General features: G+C 48.1%; 1 protein-coding gene across 2 annotated transcripts in view; it reads right to left on the reverse strand.

Moving 5' to 3' along the window:
• LOC119965983 (CD83 antigen-like) overlaps positions 1-25188 on the reverse strand; it is a 42366-nt gene extending 17178 nt beyond the window's left edge. The window contains exons 1-6 of one of the 2 annotated variants that reach the window (XM_038797057.1): positions 24805-25188; positions 24538-24662; positions 19400-19628; positions 17117-17167; positions 11966-12060; positions 10125-10327 (exon numbers count right to left, since the gene is read on the reverse strand). In XM_038797057.1, the coding sequence (XP_038652985.1) occupies positions 10238-10327; positions 11966-12060; positions 17117-17167; positions 19400-19628; positions 24538-24662; positions 24805-24859 (645 nt within the window). In that variant the 5' untranslated portion in view covers positions 24860-25188 and the 3' untranslated portion in view covers positions 10125-10237. Of the gene's footprint in view, positions 1-10124; positions 10328-11965; positions 12061-17116; positions 17168-19399; positions 19629-24537; positions 24666-24804 lie in introns of both variants that reach the window. The other variant, XM_038797056.1, reaches the window with a different exon arrangement.
• Positions 25189-27242: the final 2054 nt, after the last annotated feature.

Below are 27242 nucleotides of genomic sequence, written 5' to 3' on the forward strand. Positions count from 1 at the left end.
CCTCAACTGTCGCACCTCCTCAGCCGCAGCTTTATTTCTCTCTGCTAATAACTCTGGGGATGGATTGTTCGAATACCTGTGATCAACCTCCATGATATCATTCACCAGTTTTCCCGCTCCCTCCTCACCTCCACTATACGCCATTATTGGTGAACCCCGGCCATAATTTCTCCCCTCATTACTATCTTCAGCGCCTCCCATAGTATCGAGGATAAGACCTCCCTATTATCATTGTCAAGATATAATCCTGGATACCCCTTGAGATCCTTTCACAGACCTCATCGGCTAGCAGATCTACATCTAACTGCCACGCCTTGCGACGCCCCTGGTCCACCTCCAACTCCAGGTCCACGCAATGTGGGGCATGATCAGAAATGGCCACCACCGAGCACACAGATTTCTTCACCCCTGCCAACAGTGCCAAGCTCACGACAAAGTAGTCAATCATGGAGAACAGATTGTGTACTGATGAGAAAAAAGGAAACTTTTTCACCTCTGGATGCCCAAAGCTCCAAGGGTCTGCCCCCTCTCCCCATTTCCTCCATTGTCGTCCCACCGGGACCAATAACCTTGGCTTAGCATGGTCCACCCTCGAATCTAGCACTCAGTTCATATCCCCACCTGTATTAAATCTGAATGGGACAAAGTGACTCAGGCCATGGGCATATCCCTCTAACTCTGCTGCTGGCAGTCTTTTCCCTCAGTCTGTTAAACCCACAAATTGCCTGCTACATCTTAGACCCCATTTCTGGACCCAAGTTCCTGATATCTCCCTGGCATGACAATATATATTTCCTTCCTGTCTGCTGAATGGGACAATAGTCACAAGATGCATGCTGTGTGCCTTGACTGGTCAGTGGTGCTGATGGGGCAGATGTTTGGAGGGGATGCCAGTTGTGCCATAGCTAGTTATCTCCTCCAGGCATCTGAGTGCCAGTCTAGCACTAACGAAGACGAGAGTGGCACCCCCCCCCCCCCCCCCCCCCCCCACCATGGGCGCCACCGTCAGCAGCAGACCCTTCAACTTGAGAGAGCATTTATGCAGCAGGGCCCAATAGTGCAGGTGGCACAACCTCTGGAGGTGTCAACTGGCATCCCCCCAATACAAGGATGACTGCCATACACATCTCAGCTGAAAAGCAAGTGAGTAAGCTGCCTCCTCCACCTCATCCGAGGCCATATGGAAGGCATTGGACAGTAACTGTGCAGTCACTGGGCTGTCTTCTTCCTGCAACTGTGTGCCTTTTGTCTTTTTGAGCACCCTGTAAATACTGACGCAAGAAGCCAAAAGTGTGAGCCTCCTTTCATTAACGACAGGACATGAATGATGGATAAAGTGTTGAAGGGGAGCAACGATCCTTGGGTGGTGAGAATGAAAACTCTGGGAAGATGTAAACCCCTCACCAACAGTAAGAATTGAGCTGTTCCAGGCTGCATCTTCTTCTTTTTTTTAATTTAGAGTACCCAATTCATTTTTTCCAATTAAGGGGCATTTAGCGTGGCCAATCCACCTAGCCTGCACATCTTTGGGGTGTGGGGGCGACACCCAAGCAGACATGGGGAGAATGTGCAAACTCCACACGGACAGTGACCCAGAGCCGGGATCGAACCTGGGACCTCAGCGCCGTGAGGCTGCAGTGCTAACCCACTGTGCCACCGTGGTGCCCTGCACCTTCAACGTGGATCCACAGGCAGCTCAGAGTTCCAGCTCGTGCTGTTCCTCCCGGGTCTGAGGAGCTCAGTTGAAATGAGCCTTAATTAGATGATTCCTGATGGTAAAAACGTCTTGACAATTCCCTCAATCCCCATCCTGTGCAGCAGGAGCGCCTCTGTTTACTGCCTCTTCCTCTTCCTCCAATGAGCTGTGTCTCTTTTCTAGCCCATCACTGCCTTCAAGGTCCACACTTCTCTGGAGGGCCCTGTTATAGAGAGCACAGCAGGCCATCATAATGTGCAAGACCCTTGCTGGAGTGTACTACAGAGTGTCAGCTGCCTGGTCTAGGCACAGGAGCTGCATCTTTAGAAACCCTTGGACCAGCCTAAAATTGTCTTATTGAGTAGATGAATCTGGTAGCAGCCCCTTTATACCGGAGTCTCAGGTTTTCCAAGAGTGATGAGTACCTATTTCTTCAAGGACCCTTGTCCCCTAGAATCCATCCAGGTACTAAGTTCTGGGAAGATGAAGGAGTCACCAGGAATTTGAGTGCACGCATGCAGGAAGGTTTTGATGTAGTCGCAGACCAGTTAAAGAGGAAGCACTTGCGGTTGATGAATCTTTTAGGCTGCTCACATGGCTCTGTGATAGTCACATGGGTGCGTTGTGTACCTTGTGATGGCCTATTATGTATTTTCTTTTCTTTTCTTTTTATGTACTAAATGGTCTATTTGAGCGGCTCGCAGGACAATATCTTTTACTGTACCTTGGTACACGTGACAATAAACAAATCCAATAGGATGATGCCCTGCACCTTGATAAAACCAATAATGGAGGCAAAACCCACATCCCTTTTGTGTGGCTGAGACATCATCTATCTGGATTTGTAGGAAGTGCCCAGCTCTCACAGATAGAATATCAAGAGAGCTTTCAGATAGTGATTGTCTACTCATGTATATCATGAGATGCAGACAGGCAGTGATTGACACACAGATTAACCAATGAACACACACAACACAGAACAACCAATCACCAGACAGGACACCACCACTATAAAGCCCACAGGGCATTAAGGCCCTCCCTCTCTCACATGACATGGCTAGGGAGATAGTCACAGTGCACAGGCCAATGAACATCATCACCATGTGGTAGAGAGCTAGTCTGGTCAAGCCAGTAGGAGGTTATCAGTTAGGTTAATAGAGTGTCAACCCACAGCAGACTATGTACAGCAATCAACTGGTTCAATAAAACAGTGTTGGACCATCTCCTGTGTCCGAAGCCTGTTTCTCGTTTTACTGCATCCAGTTGCAGTCGGGGTTAGACCAACACAGATAACACATTAGTGGGGCGGCATTCTCCCCTACCCGGTGTGACGGAGGGTGCCGGCATAGGGGAGTAGCGCCAACCACTCATGGGTCGGGCCTCCCCAAAGGTGGGGAATTCTCCCCACCTTTGGGGGCCAGCCCCGCGCCGGAGCGGTTTGCACCAGAAGACTGGCGCAAAAAACCGGCGCCCCCGGCAGCGGGGCTGGCCGAAAGGCTTTTGCCGATCGGCGCATGCGCCAGCAGCGACGTCAGCGGCAGCTGACGTCACTGCCGGCGCATGCGCGACATGGGGTTCTCTTCCGCTTCCGCCATGGTGAAGGCCGTGGCGGCCACGGAGGAAAATAGTGCTCCCAGGGCACTGGCCCGGAGTCTGAGCAGGGGGCCGCGATCGCGGGCCAGGCCACCGTGGGGGCACCCCCCGGGGTTCAATCGCCCCCCCCCCCCCCCCAGGACCCCGCTCGCGCCGCTGATCCCGCCGTTCCAGAGGTGGTTCAAACCTCGGCGGCGGGAGAGGCCTCCCAGCAGCAGGACTTCGGCCCATCCGGGCCGGAGAATCACCGCAGGGGCTTCTCCGATCGGAGTGGCGAGATTCCGCCGCCGCCACTTCCCGGGTGGCAGAGAATCTCTGCCACGGCGGGGGCGGGATTTTCGGCGGCCCCAGGCGATCCTCCGACGCCCGTTATGTGCAGCTGTGTGTGAAACGCCACTGAGGTGTGCAGCTCGTCCTTGGAAGGAGCCAACGGCAAAGATGCTACAGGCCACAAAGACTTTTGCTGTATTTGGCAGCATCTTGAGCAGTGCTGATAAATGTAGTGGCCATTTCGTCTGGACATTCACAATCTCCTACGATACTGGTTCTCTGGCACGTACGGGTAGCTCAATCTTTGGTGGTAGATCCTATGTTGAGGATACAGACTCCATTACCTTCCTGCTCCTTATCATTCTCCCCTACGCTCCTTATACTCTTGGCTTTGCCCTTCCTGCAGAGGATGTTGCTCCTCATCATCAGCGGACCCAGAATCTGAAGTTTTTCTCCTATTGCCACCTACTGCCCTCTTTGTAGTCAGGTTACCTCCCTTTGTGCCTAAATGCCTCACCCCCTTCTCATCCCTCCACAGTGCGTTGAGACAGGCATCCACTTGCATTGCCCAAATCCTTAGTTATCAGACTCTCTGCAACCTGTGCTGACACAGTGACTACCCTCTGAGTCCTTCTCCCTTTTGAATAGCCATGTATTTTATGTGGACAGCCAGGACTGCCTCCATGGATCTGGTCTGCCCTGGCCCAATATGTAGCCTGTGCGTCCCAACAAAATCTCAAAATGTCCCTCTACAAGTCTCAATGAGCTCTTTAACAATTTTAATTGCAGTTATTCATAGGTTAGGCGGAATCTCAGATCTACCCTCCCATCACCTTGGTAACACTCACCAACAACCAGGACAGCAATGGTGAACCCGCGTTACAAATCAGTGCTGGTATTTGCAGCCCCAGGCAGGATATTTAAAAAATCAGTCCAAGTACTCAGTCAAATCTTGCAATACAACTGTGTATGATTGTATGATTCTTTATTGTAGTGTTCCAAGGCACCATGCTTCACACTTGCAGCATGACTATAACAAACAGCGAATGATTTGCTCAAAATACATAGCAATTCCGTCTTTGATCTCTATTTTATGCATATTGAAAATGGATCATTATACATCAAAAGTCACATAATGCTAATTTCACATAGCAAGAAGTTCAATCTTTCCTAATGATTTTGTTACCATTGTTCCAAGGTCGACTTTCAGCTCTTCAATCACTTTCACAGCATTCAAACAACAGGTGCGATTTACTGGCTGCGAACTGCCGGAATCGGAGTGGGACACGGCTGGTAGATCCCGGGAGAAGCCTCTCCCGGGATTTCCAACGCCGTTACGCCTCACAAGATCTAACCATATCTCGCGAGATGGTGCGATCTGTGGTGCACGGTTAAGTTAGTTCAAAAGCCCGCTTAGCCATTCGAAAGCTGGATCGAATGGCCACCCCAGGATCTACCGGCCTTGCCGTGGAAACCAGAGGCGGGCACCATTCAGCACTGGTCCCCGGATACCAGATGGAATGGCATTTCGTGGGGGGGGGGGGGCGTCTCCCAGGCAACTAGAGGCCCCAGGTGGTTATCCTCCAGAAAGATGACACCCTGGCACTGCTGGTGCCACCTGGGTACCTTGGAACTGCCAGTCTGGCAATGACACAGCCAAGATGACAGTGCCAAGGTGCCAAGCTGGCATTTTGCTCACATCAGGGATTGGGCCCAGGTGTGGTCTGCCGTGAGAGGTGCCCCCCCCCCCTCTCCCCCCAAGGACCCCGTGACAAGTGAGTTTGGGGGGGGGTGGTCGAGAGATTGGGTCACCATTTTAAAATGGCATCCCAGTCTCTTCCTGCACAGAGGTGCTTCGCTTGTTGGACCTCCTCAGTGTAGGAAATGGCGCGGAGGTAAGGCTTCGGGAAGCATTCCCCTCCGGGCCCTCAATAACAACATTTTTTTTGTGGTTAGGTCGCGTCCAACGTGTTCCAGACCTTTACGAAATGGGTCGTGACCTTCCATTCCTTCCCACCCTATCAATGTAAATATCAATATTACAAAAGAATAATCAACAGAGAACATCGACAAACAGTGATTGATGCAATAAGGAATTTACATGCTATTCACTCTTGGCACAATGATTGGTAAAATTTAACTCTGATATCAAAACAACACATTACTTTATTCAATTTGTTGTGAAATAGTAAGCAGACATTAATCACATAAAATCTCTCAATGAGAAAATCTCTCATCCTTCCAGATGCTGTGCAGATTGTTGTGAATTTCCACAATCTTGCTTTATTGTAATACTGGTATTCTTTAGCTAAATTTGATCACTGTCATTTAGTTCAGTGTTAGCAAATCTCCATTGGCACTGCTATGTCAATTACATAGTACATAATGTGGGCCTCACGGTAGCATGGTGGTTAGCATCAATGCTTCACAGCTCCAGGGTCCCAGGTTCGATTCCCGGCTGGGTCACTGTCTGTGTGGAGTCTGCACGTCCTCCCCGTGTGTGCGTGGGTTTCCTCCGGGTGCTCCGGTTTCCTCCCACAGTCCAAAGATGTGCGGGTTAGGTGGATTGGCCATGCTAAATTGCCCGTAGTGTAAGGTTAATGGGGGGATTGTTGGGTTACGGGTATACAGGTTACGTGGGGTGATCATTGTTCGGCACAACATCGAGGGCCGAAGGGCCTGTTCTGTGCTGTACTGTTCTATGTTCTATAACTATAGAGGGGTATTAAACATTGTAATGCATCATGTTGCTGTGCTGTGTGTCACATATAGGTTTTTATATTCAACATTTTTGCAGGTTCAGCATCATTCCAGTGTGCTGAATGTGTTGTTTCAATCCAATTGGTAAGAAAATGATAACATGATGCAGGGATTATAACAGAGATCATACTCTAATAATAATAATAATCTTCATTGTCACAAGTAGGCTTACATTAACACTGCAGTGAAGTTACTGTAAAAAGCCACAAGTCGCCACATTCCAGTACACTGAAGGAGAATTCAGAATGTCCAAATGACCTAACAGCACATCTTCCGGGACTTGTGGGAGGAAACCGGAGCATCCGGAGCAAACCCCACACAGACACGGGGAGATCGTGCAGGCTCCGCAAGACAGTGACCCAAGCCGGGAATCGAACCTGGGATCCTGACGCTGTGACTAACCACTGTGCTACAGTGCCGCCCAAACCTGTCCACAGATTCTGAATTGTATCAAGAATTACCCTGACCAAATTGTGATATAGATTTTGTATGAAATAATGTTTTTAATTAACTTTTATCTTATTTTTTAGAAATTATGATAAATAATGTAAGAATTATACATTTTCTACATTTTGTATAAAAATAAATAGAACATCTGCTTTCTGTTAGAAATCTCCATCAAACATTTTTATAACCGACTGTTGATTATTTTGGTAGCCAACTTCAATTTTGCAGATCGAGTACAATGACTTGTCAATGAACAGCAGACATGATTTTCCTGCCAGGTTGTGTCTGGCCCTCATCTAGTTGTGCCGGCAGCATCACGGGAGAGGCCCAAACCGGACGCAAAACCTCACGAGTCAGCCTACGCTCGGCGCCCAGCCCGATCTGGATCACACCCTCGCTGGACGTGATCCAGTTAATCATATTTAAATCAGCCAGTAGGCTCATCTAAATATGCAAGGCCGGTCTGAGGCCACATTCTGGGAGTCGCCAGGCTGCGATTAGTACTGGCCTCCACAAGCCGAGACCATGCGTGATGGCCACTCCAGGGGTCGTGAAGGCCACTGGAGCCCACCATGTGGTCAGGAACAGGGCTGGGCAATTCTCTGACACTCAGGCAATACTCTGGCACCTTGGCAATGTTAACCTGGCATTATAGGGTTCCAGGTTGGCACTTATCATTTTTCTATTCTACTTCACGAGAACAGTTGAAACTCATCACTATGGATCCAAAACAACTTTGAAAACGTTTGAAGCACCCGGAAGTGATTATCCACAGAGGCTGTTTCGTTCTCAAAAGTAAGTTGCTTTGTCACTTTTGCACCATACTCCCCAAGGAGGCGGATGAATTTATTGTGTTCCTTTCCAACCCAAGCTCTCGTTTCGTCCTGCATTTGATAAGTGTAACATGTGCGTGCACAGGAATACTGCCAAGGTGTCAGGGCCACAGCCTGGGTGCCAAGCTGCCAGTGCCACAAGGACCAGGGCTTGAAGGGGGGGATAAAGGGGTGTATTAAGGGTGGGGTGAAGGGGAGTATTAAGGGGCATCATAACATTAGGGGCACTGAAGGGGGAGCTTGAAAGGGGGGGGGGGCAAAACATGGGGCAACCCATAGCGCGTTGTGCTCACGGGATCTACCCAAGTCCTGTGAGGCATTAAGATCAGGAACCCGCTACAATGGGCATGGCCAAGCTGCCCTCGCGTGAGTAGTGTTTAAAACTACTAAAGCCTATTCACCCGGCATCTTCCAGCCTCCCCAGGAGTCTCCCGCTCAGTACTGGTCCACACAAATGTGGATCAGGTGGAACGGTATCCGGGGGATCTCCCAGGTCGTCAGACACCCCTGGCCACTAAGCACTGCCAAGGTGCTCAGGTAGCACTGACAAGCCAACAGAGCACTGTGAGGGTGACAGTGCAAGGGTGCATAGGTGCCAGGTTGGCACTGAGGGAGGCTATGCCCATGCAAGAAGTGTGGAGGGGTTGTCTGAAGGGTGCGTGGGGTGCAGGACAGGTAAGTAGGGGCCTCTGGGAGGTAGGGGATGATGGGTTGTGGTCTTGCAAGTGGGGGGGGGGGGGGGGGGGCTCTAAGGGGGCCTGAAGAGGGTGGGACCCCATAGCTGGGTGTTCTCACTTGGGGGGGGGGGGGGGGGGGGGAGGACTGTGAATGAATGTGGTCACTTTCAAGGATTTTAGTTGCAAAAAAATGTTTAGTTGCAGGACACAGAATTGGCAATTTCCTCCCCCAACTGCAGAGCACAGGTTGAATCTGTTTGTGTAAACAAGGTGTTAATTGTAACTAAGTCGGAGTTGTTCCGACACAGGGGGTTCTGGGCTTGTCACTGCCCGCTGCTCTTACACAGTTTGCCCCATCTCCCAAGTACAGATACCTACAACAGAATGTGCCAGAGAATGCCCATGTGTGTGTGTGTGTGTGTGGGGGGGGGGGGGGGGGGGGAGATGACATTGCCCATGGGTGGGGGGTGTGGGGGAACCACAAGCACACATAGAGATCGGGCACCCTTTCAAATTGACGGTCCGATTTCAGAGTTCTGCATTTCCAGTGATAAAAAATAATCCTAAGCGTGGGCTAAACCAGTGGGAAACTCCCCCGGCCCAAAAAAGTGACGAAGTGTGGTTATATAGTGGTGGGGAACCCCCCCACCCCCACCTCGCTGGCAGAGCCTGCGGGGAAACCCCCAGCAAAACCCACCACAAATGACACTTCAAAACTTTTCCATTAGATCGCACCCAAGGTGTGGGTAAATGCAAGTTTGGATGTCACCCCAGACACTGAGAAATCTTTCACGCCCGTAGTCATTTTCTGTCGAATCGTGCCCAACATCTCCAATTAATCAATTATCATTCCTTAAAGTTCTCAGTATTCAAATAACTCTCCTCTCCTTTTGCATCTGGGCAAAGGCTTGGGTCTTTTTCTATGTCAACCGGAGAACCACCCATTATAGCTATGGACAACTGCAGTAGGTAACAGTAGGTAAAGTGCAAATGCTTATTGGGCATCCTCAGGCAACTTAGCATGAAAACAATTTGAATTTCAGACCACTCCATCAATGTCAGTGGACCTCATAGGCAGGTACTAGGTTAAGTGGAGACGGGAAATGACCAGGAGGCTGAGGACATTTTGAAGAGTAAGTAATCGGGAGGGAGGGTTCTCTGCCTATGATTCCGAACTGCAGGGCAACAAAACCTTTCCCCATTATGATCAGAAGAAAATCAGAGGTGATGGAAGCTTGAATAAAATGGAAAAATGCAGCAAGTACAAGTACGAAGGGTTAACATTCCAAGTGGTAAGTTTCACAATATTTGAACGGCACATTTCTAGCATATTCTGCTTAAATTGAACAGAGATGAATTAAACTACTCAAGCAATCATTGACAAAATTACTCCCTGCAATCCTGTTCTCTCCCTCTCCAGGCCCTGCTCTTGATCTCGTCCGGGGTCCTTTCTCTCCAATCCCACTCCTTCCCAAATCAACAGTTTTCGATCTCACTCCAGGTCCTCTGACCTCCCTGCTATCACTCCCGCCGCTTTGACTTCCCTGGTCCTGCTCTCAAGTGGGGTACGAGCACTGATGTGAAATATGATGTGATATTTCCTACATGAGTGAGGATGTTGGCTCGGATTTTCCACTTCCCAGCACACAGCAGAAAATCCCTGTATTCTTTTCAATTGTTGGAAAACCATGGGTTGGCAATACAGAATTTTCCCACTCGCATCCCTCGTGTGCTACAGAAGTAGAAAATCCAGGCCATCATGGTGTGGATTCATTAGCAACTGTGTTGGAACAGTCCCCCCTCCTTTCGACGTGAGTGCTCTCAGTGGGCAAAGCGAGATAGCCCTACCAGCCATCAATCTGTGCCAGCTTCCAAGTCGGAGTTCTATGCCATTTAGTGTTCCCGGGCCTCCAGCTTTGACAAGGCTGCAGGCCTCATTCCAGTCAGTCTGATCTTCAGCATTAAATATTGCTGTAGAAAAGCTTTTGATCCCCAAATGGTTGCAAGAAGTTCTTCATTTTCTTGCTCATTTGGTTTGCTCCGAGATGTCTCTGGAAGGGTGACACAAAAGCACAGCATAAGAACTTATTAAGTCAATTTTATCAAAACTCATTTTAAAATTCAGTACCATTTCAAAGTGATGATCTTAAGCCTGATTGTTCCCCTTTACTTTAAACGGATTTGATTCTAGTTATCGATTTGTGCTTGGCCCTTTAGTCACCAAGGAATGCCAGCAAGGACAACAGTTTTACAAGTTTCTATGTACCATCAATAGCAGTCTGTGTGGGGATGGGTTAGTTCAATTGTCTAGAGTGTGGTGCAGAATGATGCCAACAGCATGGGTTCAATTTCCATACCCACTGTGGCAGATCATGGAAGCCTGCCTTGTCCCACGCTTGATGTGGTGTGGTGGCCCTCAAGCAATATAACAAAGTATCTCTCTCTCATGGTCAGATATGCCAATGGACCTTTGTGGATTAGAGCTAGTCACCATCACCCACAGTTTGAATTTTAAAATTCATTTACGGGTGCATTTATAGCTAGACCAACATTCATTGTCCATCCCAAATTGCCCTGGAGAGTGTGGTGGTGAGCTTTCATCATCATAGATCCCGAGAGTACAGAAGGAAGCCGACCCTCCGAAAGAGAACCCTACCTTGGCTCATTCCTCACAATCCCACCTAACCTTTGGACACAAGGGGCAATTTAACATGGTCAACCCACCTAACCTGTTCATCTTTGGACAGTAGGAGGAAGCCTACTTTCTTGAGTGTTGTTAGAGTTGCACTCATCCAGGCAATTGGAGAGTATTCCACCACACTCCTGACTTATCCTTGTACATGGTGGACAGGCTTTTGGGGAGTGAGGAGGCGAGTTAGTCATTGCAGAACTCCTAGCCTCTGACCTGCTCTTGTAGTCACGGTATTTACATAGCTAATCCAATTAAATTTCTGTGCAATGGTAATTCCCAGGATGTTGATAGGGGAAGATTCAGCAATGGTAATCATAGAATTTACAGTGCGTAAGGAGACCATTCAGCCCATCGGGTCTGCACCGGACCTTGGGAAGAGCACCCTATTTAAGCCCACCCTATCCCCGTAACCCAGTAGCCCCATCTAACCTTTTGGACACTAAGGGGCAATTTAGCATGGCCAATCCACCTAACCTGCACATCTTTGGACTGTCGGAGAAAACCAGAGCACCCGGAGGAAACCCACGCAGACACAGGAAAAGTGCAAACTCCACACAGAGTCACCCAAGGTCAGAATTGAACCCGGGACCCTAAGCTGTGAGGCAGCAGTGCTAATCACTCTGCCACCGTGCCATTGAATATCAAGGGGCAATTATCAGATTCTCTCTTGTTGACGATTGTCATTGCCCCAGCACTCGTGTGTCACGAATATTACTTATCCATTGTCTGCTCAATTCTGGATATTGTCCAGGTCTTGATGCACTTGGACATGGATTGCTTCAAATGGTGCAGAACATTGTGTTGTTTCAAAACACTGGGATGACCCCTCCCATCACTTTATTGATTTTCAAGAGTAGACTGGTAATTGGCTGGGTTTAATTTGTCCTGCTTTTTGTATCCAGGGCATACCTGGGCAATTTGTCACATTGTTGGGTAGATGCCAGTGTTGTAGCTGGACAACACCTTTCATTAAAAACAAATTTATAAAGTAACTTACCCTGTACAGAAGAGATATCCACAAAATAAGCACACACATCGTCAATATAATGGATATCAGTATAATCCAGGTCATTCTTGCAGACTGAGAATCATCTGTATATAAAGAAAACACTAATCAGCCATTCCTGTATCTGAGACCACATACACATTTATAGACTCTCGTGCAGATTTTTTTTCTCAATGAGTGTTTTGTTTCGAGTATAATTGAACTATAGAGGCCTCAGACTCTCATGTCTTATTTTCGATATGCACCGAGATACCAATCATAGCTTGGAATCCATGTCTCTCAATCTATCCACATAACCGAAATCCCTCAGTCCAATCAATCAATCATCGATCTTTTCTGTATCCTGTTTAAAGCTTTCATATCCTTCCTGGGGAAAAGTGCCCAGAACTAGACATAGTGCTCCAACCGAGGTTGAACCAGTGTTTTATGAGGGTTCCTCATAGCCTCCTTGCTTACCCAGTGGCCGGAATTTTCCGGCCATTCCCATCAGTGGGATCTTCAAGTCCCGGTGACAGCGAACACCCACTGCAGGTTTCCCGGCGGCGGGGAAGGGGGGTGTTTAGAAGGGGAACCGCCATTGACAGCAGCGGGATCAGAAGATCCAATAGTGGGTCAACTCTGCCACCACAAAAAACTCTGTGAGGAAGGGAGGGGCATGCAAAATCTCACCTATAGCTTTAATCATCAAGACCACGATCCTGTTTGTCTTTTTAGCCACTTTTGCAACCTGTCCCGCCACTTTCAATGGTATAGACATCAAGCTTTCAGTTTCTGCACCAATTTTACAATGTTATATTGCCTTTCCTTATACTGGTGACCAAAATGCTCTCCATTTAATTTAATTTGCCGATTCCATCAGCCTGTCTATGTCCTCTTGAAGTCACCCTCCATCCTCATCACAAATTTCAATATTTCCAAGTTTTATGGTATCTGCCACATTCGAAATTCTGCCTTGTTCATTCAACAATTCTGGGAAGAGTCCTTGCAGACAATGTCACAGTGAGGCAGTCTGGGAACTATGTCCTCGCCGTCAACATCACAGAGAAATGGTCTGGGAACAGTGTGCTCATAATCAATGTCACAGTGAAGCAGTCTGGGAACAGTGTTCTCACAGTCAGTGTCAGCTGATGTGGTCTGGGAACGATGTCCTCACAGTCAGCGTCATGCTGATGTGGTCTGGGAACGATGTCCTCACAGTCAGCATCATGCTGATGTGGTCTGGGAACGATGTCCTCACAGTCAGCATCATGCTGATGTGGTCTGGGAACGATGTCCTCACAGTCAGCATCATGCTGATGTGGTCTGGGAACGATGTCCTCACAGTCAGCGTCATGCTGATGTGGTCTGGGAACGATGTCCTTGCAGTCAGCGTCATGCTGATGTGGTCTGGGAACGATGTCTTTGCAGTCAGCGTCATGCTGATGTGGTCTGGGAACGATGTCCTCACAGTCAGCGTCATGGTGATATGGTCTGGGAACGATGTCCTTGCAGTCAGCGTCATGCTGATGTGGTCTGGGAACGATGTCCTCACAGTCAGCGTCATGGTGAAGTGGTCTGGGAACGATGTCCTTGCAGTCAGCATCATGGTGATGTGATCTGGGAATGATGTCCTTGCAGTCAGCGTCATGGTGAAGTGGTCTGGGAACGATGTCCTCACAGTCAGCGTCATGGTGATGTGGTCTGGGAACGATGTCCTTGCAGTCAGCGTCATGGTGAAGTGGTCTGGGAACGATGTCCTTGCAGTCAGCGTCATGCTGATGTGGTCTGGGAACGATGTCCTCACAGTCAGCGTCATGCTGATGTGGTCTGGGAACGATGTCCTTGCAGTCAGCGTCATGGTGAAGTGGTCTGGGAATGATGTCCTTGCAGTCAGCGTCATGCTGATGTGGTCTGGGAACGATGTCCTTGCAGTCAGCGTCATGGTGAAGTGGTCTGGGAACGATGTCCTTGCAGTCAGCGTCATGCTGATGTGGTCTGGGAACGATGTCCTCACAGTCAGCGTCATGCTGATGTGGTCTGGGAACGATGTCCTTGCAGTCAGCGTCATGGTGAAGTGGTCTGGGAATGATGTCCTTGCAGTCAGCGTCATGGTGATGTGGTCTGGGAATGATGTTCTCGCAGTCAGCGCCATGGTGATGTGATCTGGGAATGATGTCCTCGCAGTCAGCGTCATGGTGATGTGATCTAGGAATGATGTCCTCGCAGTCAGCGTCATGGTGACATGGTCTCAGGGCAGCACGTGGTGTAGTGGTTAGCATTGAGGATCCCGGTCTTGGGCAACTGTCCGTGTAGGGAACCGTGTCTGTGCAGTCAGCGTCATGGTGATGTGATCTGGGAACGATGTCCTTGCAGTCAGCGTCATGCTGATATGACCTGGGAACGATGTCCTTGCAGTCAGCGTCATGGTGAAGTGGTCTGGGAATTATGTCCTCTCAGTCAACATCGCAGAGAAGCAGTCCAGGAACAGTGTCCTCGCAGTCAGCGCCATGGTGACATGGTCTCAGGGCAGCACGTGGTGCAGTGGTTAGCATTGAGGATCCCGGTCTTGGGTAACTGTCCGTGTCGGGAACCGTGTCTGTGCAGTCAGCGTCGCAGGGAAGCAGTCGTGACTTTAAAAAGTTTTTTTTGGAAGCAGGGATTAACTGAGAAACAACACAAATAAGTGAGTCATAATAATAAAGTAATATAAGTAAGCAAAGTGGGTTATCCCCAGAACCCTATAACCCCACCTAACCTACATTGGATTGTGGGAAGAAACCAGAGCACTCGGAGAAAACCCACGCAGATGTGGGGAGGACGTGCAAACTCCATACAGTCACCCAAGGCCGTAATTGAATCCGGGTCCCTGGCACGGTGAGGGAGCAGTGCTAACCACTGTGCCACCACGCTGCCTTTTCTGAGTTTCTTTTTTTTCTCTGCGCCTCTGAAACGTGCATAGTCAGCCTAGTTCTCACTTGATTTCTTAACCTGATATGTATCATATACACCTCTTTTGCTGCTTCATCTTATTTTCTGTCTCTTTCATCACCCAGGGAGCTCTGGCTTTGGAATCTCTACCATTGGAATGTACTTCAACTGTACCTGAACTGTTTCATCTTTAAAGATGCAGTGTTGCCTGCCAATCATCCATTCTGATTTACCTTGGCCAGATGTGTTCTCACCCCACTGAAATTGGCCCGCCTGTAATTAAGCATTGTTTACTCTGGATTATGCGTAATATTCCATAGCTAACCTAAACATTATCATCTGGATGATCACTGTTCCGAAATGGTCCCCTACTGACACTTAATCCACCTCAATTCCAGAACCAGGGTATGAAGGGTATTAGTCTAAAGATGTGCAGGTTAGGTGGATTGGCCACTAAGGCTGCTAAATTGCCACTTAGTGTCCAAAAGGTTAGGTGGGGTACTCTTAGGTGGGTCGGTGCAGATGGGCTAAATGGCCTCCTTCTGCACTGTAGGGATTCTACGATAAGGTGAACGCGACAAAGCCTTCAGAAGATAAAACTAGGGCAAAACTAGCAAAGGAAGCAAAAGGTACAAGATAAAGGGAATGCACCACACACAAAGTATACAGAATTGTTTATCTGAACCTAAATTAAACAGCTATGTGTTCATCCTTACAACGGAATGCCAGCTGTAACTATGGCAACACCCTCACCATAGCCAGTCTCAAGCTTTCTGAAACCTATAGCCATACAGAAAGAGGGGGAAAATCCTCACTGCAGATTGAGCTAACCCATAAATACCTTGACAGTACCCATAGAAAATCCCACTCAAGTATAACAGAACAGAAAAAGCTCCAGCTAGGTCACATCCCAAATGATCAGTGCACACACACACTGCAGCCTTTACAGCAACCATAGCCAACTGATGTTACCATGACCACCGTGATCATGATTTCTCCCAAGACACAACAACTTGTATTTTAAGTGCTTAAAAAGAAACTTTCCTAAACACAGTGCTTCCAAGATAGGTTGGATGGATGGAGGGAAAAACAAAATCAGGTATATTAACCCTAAGGCGTGAAACTTTTAACTGTATTGTTGAGAAAGACTTGGATGTACTGGTGTAAGAAACACAGAAGGTTAGAATCCTTGTACAGCAAGAAGTTAGTAAGAAGTCTTACAACACCAGGTTAAAGTCCAACAGGTTTGTTTCAAACACGCGCTTTCGGAGCGCAGCTCCTTCCTCAGGTGAAGGAAATTCACCTGAGGAAGGAGCTGCGCTCCGAAAGCTCGTGTTTGAAACAAACCTGTTGGGCTTTAACCTGGTGTTGTAAGACTTCTTACTGTGCTCACCCCACTCTAACGCCGGCATCTCCACATCATAGCAAGAAGTTAGGAAGGCAATTGACATGTTTGGTTTTATTGCTATCGATTTAGAGTGCAAGATTAAAGAAGTCTATAATTATATCGGGTTTTGGTGAGACCACACCTAGAATATCGTGCATGGTTAGGGTCCCCATATTTAAGGAAGGCTACACTTGTCTTGGAGGTAGTTCAGTGAAGGTTAACTAGTTTGGTTCCAAAGAGAGGGTTGTCCTATGATGAAAGGCTGAGTAAATTGTGTCTTTACTCTCTGGTGTCCAAAAGAATGGGAGGTGATCTCATTCAAGATTCTGAAGGGGCTAAACAGGGTACTTATTAACAGTTTTTTTCCCATTAGCTTGGAAATCTAGAACATAGGATCCAGTACAAGGCTGATCATTTCGGACTGACACGAGGGGAAGCGTCTTTACTTGGAGAGCTATAAATCTTTGGAATTGCCCACCCAAAAGGATGCTCCATCATGGAGGGCATTAAGACTATAGAATCTCTCAGTGCAGAAGGAGGCCATTCAGTCCACGGGTCTGCACCAACCCTCCGAAAGAGCACTCTACCCTGGTTCACTCCCCCGTCCTATCCCTGGAAGGGACAGAAGAAACCTGTAATTTGCTCTCCCAAAAGGTCCTGAATGCTGGGACAATTGGAGCTTACAAGACCAAGTTCAGCAGGTTTTTAAGGTAAGAACCATATTAAGGAACATAAAGCAAAAGTTGAAAGTAGCCTTCAGTTGTAGATTAACCATCAGCAAGTTAAATTGTGGAGCAGGCTTGAGAGGCTGAATGGTCTACTTATGTTCATATGTGCAATAAGATTACCTCTCAAATGCTTCCTTTCCAAGGTGAAATCCTTGGTTTCTTCAGTCTCCCCTACAATGAATAAGTAATAGAAAACACAGAGGTCACTACACTTTGTTTATACTGTGATTGATTCACTTCTGTTTTGCCATTTTGTACAAATATGGACTAATCTGAAAGATAACTATCACACCGTAGACCATTCCCACCTCCTCCTCAGCAGAGCCCTAGAAAATGAATTGCACTATTGAAAATAGGGGACAGATAGTCACCGATTTGTGTTGCAACAGAATACATTTGTGTGGTAAAATTCTGAGCAAACATAAAACCCGAATTTAGTTGAATTTTGCCCCAATTCTGCACATGCAGTCTGTTTGTGAGTGGTAGCCAAATTCTAAATTGGATCAGAGTGACGCACAATGGTGCACTGTTGTACTTCAAGTCGCTATGTTGCTATGGTGTTCTTTCTTGTTGCTATGGCATCTTTTGAAGCTTTCTGTTGCTGTTTTGTGCTGCATTCACTCAATGGAAATAGCTGCACACACTGTTATAGATAAATTATTAGTTCTTTTGACAACAGGCGCAAAGTGAATAATGTGAAGACTTTTCCAATCAAAACATTAGAGAGAGATCATGAACTAGTTAAATCAACACTTGCCCAAAATCACACTGCGATAACTAGTAGAGATTTCTCCATGGTCAGCCCTAATGACTATGTCGACCCATATTGGGATTATCACTGGGAGATCACTATAGTTCATGGTGGGGTCAGGGATGAAAAATTAACTGAATCAGCTCTTGAAGTGCACAGTTGCCAAAATCTAAAGGGAGAAGGAAAGAAAACCTTGCAGGGTCCACTGGGCCTTGCACTAATTTGCTGATATGCCCTCCCAACACCCAATGCTTTCTTGCAGTGGCCCCTGTACATGCTATGGCGGCTGAGTGACTGGTAACAAAGGAGTCATACCTTTAAAAGGCAAGCAACTCCATTCCATAACATGCTGGAATTGATGTCCACTAACAATTACCCTCAGTCAGGGCAGCACTGCTGCCTCAGTGCCAGGGACCCGGATTCAATTCCGGCCTTGGATGACTCTCTGTGTGGAGTTTGGTCTGTGTGGGATTCCACTGGGCGCTCCTGTCTCCCCACCACAGTCCAAAGATGTGCAGGTAAATTGGGTTACAGGGAACAGGACGAGGCAGGGTGCTCTTTTGGATGGTTGGTGCAGACTTGATGGGCTGAATGGCCTTCTTCTGCACTGTAGGGATTCTATGGATGTCTCATTTTCTCAGTATGTATGCCTTTTGTCTCCTGTGCAAATCATTTTTGCCCTTTAATCATTTCCTGATCCTTGCAGTGACACACTAATTCATGTTATGTCTGTCTGTATGTTTGCTCCCTCATTTCCCCTATTATTATGGCCTCTTTCTGTACTTTCGGGATTCTTTGATTCAATGTTGTTTGTGATATTTTGCAATTCCAATGAGGCTTTTATGCCGAAATGTCAACTGATTTGTGTTTGGGACAGACACCGTCTGGCTTGCTGACAGCCTACAGAACTTTTGCTTTTATCTCCCTCAAGGTCACTCTTGACGATAGGGACTGTCTTGAACTTCTTTGATCCCATATCAGTGTTTCCTAGTCATGTCTGAGGCAGCCATTGTTTTAAGAGTAGCAACACAGCAGCCTTTTGTGTGGAATTCCCATATTGCAACATAATATTCTGATGATATCATGATAGAGAAGTCACCTCTGGGTATCACTACCCACTCATGATTTCATTGGAACTCCAGGTGTGGAGTATCACCGTTTCAAAGCATTGATTGTTGATTCTATGTTGAGGTACCTAGGCAGATACAGTGTCACTGGCTGTTACTTGCGTAAGTTTCCTCATTGAGATCATCAAAGGAACCCATGCAGGTTGCACAGGTTGTGGCCCGCGGCATGTCTGTCCATGGACAATCAATGTAATCAATGCAGAACCACTTTGACCCATTGCTAGGTGACCAAATTGTTAGTGCAAAATAAAAACAAAAACAGTGCTGGAAATGCCCAGGAGGTCAGTCACCATCTGTGGACGGAAACGGGAACACATTCTTAACACTTCGTCTTTTGCATAGGAGGATAGGTTAGATGAATTAGCACTTCCTATCCCATACAGTTTTCCATCCAAGGGCAGTATTTCTCACCAATTCCTGGTTTGTGCTCCTGTAATGCAAAGCTCAGCACCAGAAGCGGTATTTCATAACTGCACCGTATGATTTAACTATACGCCATCGGTTAACTTTTGTTAAGATACTGACCCACTTTGATCAGTCTCATATCCGCTTCTTTGTTTCTCTTTCCAAGTGGAGCCCACATGGAACACCGGTACGTTCCCAAATCTTCACTGGAGACATTGTGAATGGTCAAGGCATAAGGCTTGGCACTAGCCACGTCAACTGATCCGTTAAAACCCAGATACTTCCTGGAAATGTTCTCTGTGAAATCCCGTCGCACAATTCCTGATAAACTGAACCCATCACCAGCAACCTAGAAAAATATTAAAATGTATGTAAATCACTGAGAATCAAACAGTGTTTCGTTTTTCTACACAGTGCATTTGTAACCTAGAGTATCATAGAATTCCTAGTGCAGAAGGTGGCCATTCAGCCCATCGTGTCTGCACCGACCCTCCTAAAGAGCACACTATCTAGTCCCATTGCCCCACCCTATCTCTGTAATCCCATCTAACCTTTTTTAGACACTAAGGGGCAATTTAGCATGGTCAATACCTTGGAGCGTGGCGTACAAGTCCTTGCTTAACCGATAGAATTCTTAGAGTGAAGATCGAGTCTGAAAGAGCACCCTACCTCAGCCAACTTCCCCACCCATTCCCTGTAACCGACACATCTTTGGACACTAAGGGGAAATTTAGCATGGCCAATCCACCTAACCTGCACATCTTTGGACTGTGGGAGGAAACCGGACAACCTGGAGGAAACCCATGCAGGCATGAGAGAATGTACAAACTCCACACAGACCCAAGTCCGGAATTGAACCTGGGTCCCTGGCACTGTGAGGTAACAGTGCTAACCACTGTGCCTCTCTGCTGTACAGTGTTGTAGATGCATTCCTGAAATGTGTAACTTCAAATCGGATTTTCCCATTATAAGTAATGTAAAACATATAGTTAAGGCTCCAGTAGGACATATCTCTTATATTCTGCAAGTTGAATTACTATAATTGCTAAATTCCTATATTCAAAAATTAACTTATGAAATGAAATTTAAAAAAAGGAAAAAATGCTCATTCTTTTCAATTAGTTTCCATGTCCCATTCGCTGCTCCTCATCTTTGCCACTGCCCAATCTCCCAATCATCGCTGATTGTGTTCACCAAACCTCCTCATGCTGCACATCCTGCTCCATGAGCCACCACCATCCCCTCCAGTCCACAACCCTCCAGGTCACTACCTCTTGCACTCGCTGCTTCCCTCTCCCCAACCCCCCTTCCCTCTCCCCAATCCTCCCTGTGAGCGAGAGTTTAAGGTAAGCTGCAAGAGGGAGGGTTGGTGGGCAGGAGGAAGCATCCACTCCAAAATCGAGCAGATCGGACCACGCGACTCTACAATGAGCATGAATTGTTCGATGTTTGGTTGTTTACTCTGTTAAAAGTTATAATATAAATGCCTCAATAAAATATTTTTTAAAAATACAAGGAGCAGGAAACAAGGTTGAACGTTAAACGTTAAATGCAAACCCCTACCTCAACAGCGGTCAGTTAAACTGTCAAACAACTTAAATAGGGGCAACGTAAAGAGAGGACTTCCGGTACTTAAACCGGAGACCAACATATGAAAAATCATTTAATGTAGAGGAAGATTGAAATTAGATTTGGCTTGCTCTTGCAAAGAGTCAGCTAGAGATATGGACCTTAAGACATAGGAGCAGAATCAGGCCATTCGACCCATTGAGTCTGCTCCGCCATTCAATCATGGCTAATATGTTTCTCATCCCCCATTCTCCTGCCTTCTCCCCATAACCCCTGATCCCCTTCTTAATAAAGAACCTATTTATCTCTGAATTAAAGACACTCAGTGACTCGACCTCCACAGCCTTCTGCGGCAATGAGTTCCACAGATTCACCACCCTCTGGCTGCAGAAATTCCTCCTCACCTCTGTTAAAGGATTGTCCCTTCAGTCTGAGGCTGTGCCCTCGGTTCTAGTTTCTCCTACTAGTGGAAACATCCTCTCCATGTTCACTCTATCTCGGCCTCTCAGTATCCTGTATGTTTCAATGAGATTCCCCCTCATTCTTCTAAACTCCATCGAGTACAGGCCCAGACGTGGGCTTTGTAATCTCCATGTGTGCTGTAAAGTCCAATATTTCTAGTTGTACTTCTAACCCAACCTTTTTAAAGATTTGTTTTTAATATATTCAAACATATATTTGGCTTGATTTCAAACCCAGAAATTCTTATTCTGTTCAGCAAGTAATTAGCCTTCGGCCATAAACATAGGCATCTATGTTTAAAGGTCTTTTATATCCATAAGGACAAGAGGCAGCACAGCAGCAATTCTGCATTCCCTCAGTATTGCATTCAGGCCTAGTTAGAATAGGCTCATAGAGTCAGAGTTTAATAGCACAAAAAAAGGCCCTTTGGCCCATCATGCCTGCGCCAGCCATCAAGCACCTGTCTATTCTAATCCCATTTTCCAGCACTTGACCTGCAGCCTTGTATGCTACAGCATTTCAAGTGCTCATCAAAACGCTTCTTAAATTGTGAGGGTTCCCACATCGACCACCCTTTCAGACAGTGAGTTTCCGATTCTCACCACCGCCTGGGTGATAAGGTTTTTCCTCAAATCCCCTCTAAATTTCCAGCCCTTTTTGCCTTAAATCTATGATGGCCACAAGGCAAGCTGACACGTATAGAAACGAAATAGTTAATCGAGGATGGAAACCAAAAAATAACACATAATTTCCCTCTTAAAAACTCCCTCCCTTTCAATGCAAATGATTTGACTGATTATTTTCCCCTCTTAAAAACTTCTTCCCTTTCAATGCAAATGATTTGACTGATTATTTTTATGACTCAACCTAACACCCAAGTGTGAAATATAAGAGCAGCTGAATGGTTCATGGTGGAAGTGGATATAATTGCTGAGGGTTTTGCGCCATAACCTCCCCTATTCAATTCCCTGGGGCGGTCTCCTGGCCTGCACCTCCTGGGCTTAAAGGGGGGGGCTGGGGCGAAGGGGACCTTCTGGCGAACCCAGAACGGAATGTCATTCACTTTGGGGGAGGCCTTGCCAGCAATTAGGCAGTTCTTGGCCAGCGATTTGGGGAGCCAGTAATTTGGGGGTGAACCTTGCCAGCGTTATGGGAGGGGTTTGGGGGGGGGGGGGCTATAGTATCATTCCGACATGGGATCCAGCCTTGCCAGCTTCTTCGGGTCCCACGATACAAATCAGCCCTGGCTCCAAAAAACTGTTTTGTGGGTGGATTGTGATCTGGATTGTGCCAATCCACCCAGCGGGAATTGCACTTCATTTCCTGTGGCGACCACGAGCGCAATCAAACAGCCATGCTGCACCTGGAAAGCAGCACACTTTGGCTGACAGAAGCCGGGAGACCTCGCTCCTGGGATCTAGCCAACTTGCAACACCTCCCATTGGCAAGATCTAACACAATCTTGCGAGATGTTGCAATGTGAATCACGCCCATTGTAGCTGGGATTTTTGACAAATCTGCATTTTCGAGCTGGACCGTTATGCAGTTTCCCGAGGCACCCAAGGGATTGGGATCTATTCCCTCCACCTTGGTTACCTTGGGCAAGTGCCATTCAATTCTGGTCTCCATACAAGGGGGGCAGACGGAACGGCACTCGTGGGAGTCTCCCAGGGGATCGGAGGCACCCAGGTGCATGTCCTTTGGGTAGGGTGGTACCCTGGCACTGCCAGTGCCACCTGGGAACCTTGACACTGGCACCCTGGCAGTAGCAGCTGGGGTGCCAGCCTGACTCCATCCAGGTGACAATGGCATTGTCATAAAACCAGGCTGGCACTGCAAAGCTGGCATCTTTCACAGTGGTTATCAGGCTGGAGTTGCGCTGCATGGGTATTCGTGGGAGTGCAGTGGGGACACAGGCACCCCCTTGTTGGGGATGTGGGGGTGGTATGTCAGGTGGCTCCAGAGATCAGGACACCATTTAAAAATGGGGTCCTGATCCTTCGCTACGCTGAGGTGTTCCGGCGAGCAGAGCTGCTCAGGGCAGAAAACAAGGCTATGTGTGACCTTATTGAGGCCCCCTATCTAACCCAAGTGCCAAGGTGGCAGGGCCAATGTTCCCAGGTGGCAGCAGCACTTCCAGGGCACTGACCTGCTCAAAGGGTATGTACCCGGGGGCCTCCAATCCCCTTGAGACTCCCACGAGTGCCCTTCCATCTGGCCCCCGTTTGTGGAACTAGAATGGGCACTCGCCCGAGGTCACCAAGGTGGACATAGACTGCGACAACGGACGAAAGGACATGGCACGACAATCACCTGGCAGGAATGTTCCCTTTTAGTTGGGGAACACTTCAGTAGTCCAGGGCATTCAGTCTCTGATCTTTGGGTAAGCGGTCTCCAAGGCAGCCTTCAGGACGTGTGACAACGCAGAATCGCTGAGCAGAAACTGAGAGCCAAGTTCCACACGGGACCTGGGATTCATGTCTCACTATATTAACCCCCCACCATCTGGCCTGGGCTTGCAAAATCCTACCAACTGTCCTGGCTTGAGACAATTCACACCTCTTTAAACTGTGATCATCCCTCTCTCCAGTGGCACTGTATGGACATGTAAAGACTTAATTATCTGCAAAGACTCTCACTCAAAGTATCGTCTTGCATCATTGACTTTGTCTATATTTGTGTTTGTGTCACCAACTTCTTCACTCACCTGTTGAAGGAGCGAAGCTCGGAAAGCTCGTGATTCCAAATAAACTTGTTGGACTTTAACCTGGTGTTGTGAGACTTCTTACTGTGACCAAGCAATGCCTCGGGAAATTGCGTATTAAAGTGAGTCTAACTGTCAGATTTGCCAAAAGATCGTGCCCACAATGGGCGTCATTCACACTGCAACGTTTGAAGGTTAGTGTCGTACAATATTTGGAGCTTTGCATCTTTTCGATTTAAAAAAAATTAATTTTGAGTACCCAATTCATTTTTTCCAATTAAGGGGCTATTTAGCATGGCCAATCCACCCACCCCGCACATCTTTTGGGTTGTGGGCGTGAGACCCACGCGGACACGGGGAGAATGTGCAAACTCCACACGGACCATCTTTTCGATTTTAACTGAAGGCTCAATCCACCTGTGTGCAAAAAGTTCCCCATAACTGCATCCTCAGCCCAAACTGTGACTGCTTTATATAAATATGGTCCAAATCTACCTTAAATACAACAGTAAATCTCTTTTACCTTGTACCAGCTGATCGCTCGGTACTGAACTCCAGGTACATAGGAAGCCTCGCAGGGCAGCTCTGCAATTTCCCCCAGCCTTATGGAAACTTCTGTTGCAGCGTCTGCACCCAGGTGGAACAGCACTGCTAAAACAAGACACAAATAAACAGGCTACCATTGAAGGACGCTTCTTAATCCAAAATGCAGCGAGCCGAAACCTTGCTGAAAAACAAAAGCACTTACTTTTGAGCAAAGAGATGAATTATAAAGCACTTTTGAAATTACCTGGGAAAAGCAGAAATATTGATCGTTCCAGTGTGTAGCCAGACAGAAACCCCATCTTCAGCACTCTCTGCCGGCAGTGAGCAAATGCTATGTTGGTGTGTTTACCACTCAGCTAAAAGCGGGGAGCAACGTTGACGTTTCATTTCCAGAGAAACGAAACTTATCTCTCAGTTTCGTTTCATCTGAAAATGATCGCATCAGAGACGCCACTGTGCTTGGTTGTTATTCAGTTTCATTGCTTCGACAGTATCCCAGGTCACACAGGATTGCAGTCCCAAATTACAGAGAAACACATTTTCCAATCAGCAAGCGCAATGCAAAGCTGCCGGCACTGAAATAAAATGAAAGCCACGATGGTAGAATTACAGCATATAAAGCGTAAAAATATCGAGATCCAAATTTAATTTAAACAATCCCTCCTGTCACTAAGTCAGTCCGAGGCATGGGGTAGAAACCACCTCCAAACGAGGACACTCAGACGGGATTGGGATTGACAGAATTATTGACAGAATTTACATGAAGCACACACATTTCCTAAGGTGCGATCTGACCAACTTGCAACAAAGTCCCTTGACGAGCGCGTTGAGAAACATCACGCGATCTTTGGCGGCATTCACCCAAATGGGAACAAAAAGTCCCGGAGTGACTGCATTTAGCCCCGTGTTTCGGCGCTCACAGTGCCCAGCAACACATGGTTATTCATGTTGAATAAATGAAATGAAAATCGCTTATTGTCACGAGTAGGCTTCAAATGAAGTTACTATGAAGTTACTGTGAAAAGCCCCTAGTCGCCACATTCCGGCACCTGTTCGGGGAGGCTGTTATGTGCGGCCAAGTGCGGCCAAGGCCCCACATAGCCCCATTTTGTACAGTGGGAATCTCCGCTCGTTGGAACTCCCCAGCCTAGTGAGAAATGGGCCGGGAGTCTCCCTTACCCGGCGGGGCGGGGGGTCCCAGAGTAGCGGAGTGGCACTTTGGCGCCTGCCTGCCGACGTCAGGGCTGGCCGAAAGGCCTTCGCCAGTTCGCTCATCCGCCCATGCGTCAGTGGCCGCTGACGTCACCACCGGCGCATGTGCGGTAGGGGGGGGTCTCTTCCGCCTCCGCCATGGTGGAGGCCGTGGCGGCGCAAGAAAAAGAGTGCCCCCACGGCACTGGCCCGCCCACCGATCGGTGGGCCCTGATTGCGGGCCAGGCCACCGTGCAGGCACCCCCCCGGGGTCCGATTGCCCCGCCCCCCCCCCCCCAGGACCCCGGGGGCCCACCCGCCACTACCAGAGGTGGTTGAAACCACGCCAGTGGGCTTGGCCTGTCAACGGCGGGATTTCGGCCCATCGTGGGCCGGAGAATCGCCGCGGGGGACACGCCGATCGGCGCGGGGGTCACGCCGATCGGCAGGGCGCGATTCCCGCTCCCGCCGATTCTTGGATGGCGGAGAATTCCGCCCATATGGTGTCCCACTCTCAAAGGCCCCAAAGCAATCCCCACCCTCCCCCCCCTCCCCCCCTCCCCCAAGCCCGGACACACTACGGGAGGGCATCCACCCCACTCCCCCAACACCCCGACAGGGCACCTCCAGCCCTATTGCGCATGTGTGCAAAAATGCCAGCTTGGCACCTTGGCAGTGCCAAACTGGCACTCTGGCAGTGTCAGGGTACCCAGGGGACACTGTCAGGGTACCCAGGTGGTACCAGCACTGCCACCTGGATGACAGGGCACCACCCTGCCCAAAGGGTTTGCAGCTGGGGGCCTGCGATCCCCTGGGAGACCCCCACGAGTGCAGTTCTGTCTGGCCCCCGTTTGTGGGGACCAGTGCTGAACGGCGCTCGCCCGAGGACTCTGAGGCAAAGGAAATGACTCCTAAAGCCTCAGGTTCCTCGGGAATATCCACATTAGAATCAGACTTACGATCACGCTCTAATATGCAGATTTGCCAAAAAGTGATGAATTTTGCGAAGTGTTGCGAGCTGGGTAGATCCCGGGAGCGGCATCTCCTAGCTGTGCCACGCTGCTTTTCTGGCACAGTGTGGCCGTTGGACCGCGGTCATTGTTGCAATCCAGGGCCTCAGCTGGGAACTCCCTGTCACTGACGCCCGCACTTAATCCCATGATTTATGTTGAGGAGCTCTGCGTGCTGGTGCTCCAGTGCAGGAAGAGGTCTCTCGACCCCTGAACTACTACTCATCCATAAGGGCAGGGCACCCCTGTAATGTTCTCTGTATGCACGGATAGCGAGGTCTTTGTAGTTCAAGTGATCAGGCTTTATAAATGAAGAAAACTGTTTATTAATTCACTAAAACACTAAAGGGTTTCTATGATGTCTACTAAGATTATAGTTGGATACGCTGGCTAAATACAAATAAACATGATTAACTATTATTAATTATTGTTGACTCAGGAGCTGCTTGATATGCGACTGGACTGTGTGCCTGCAATCCAC

The sequence above is a fragment of the Scyliorhinus canicula genome, chromosome 5 (assembly GCF_902713615.1).
Source record: "Scyliorhinus canicula chromosome 5, sScyCan1.1, whole genome shotgun sequence".
Taxonomy (NCBI): domain Eukaryota; kingdom Metazoa; phylum Chordata; class Chondrichthyes; order Carcharhiniformes; family Scyliorhinidae; genus Scyliorhinus; species Scyliorhinus canicula.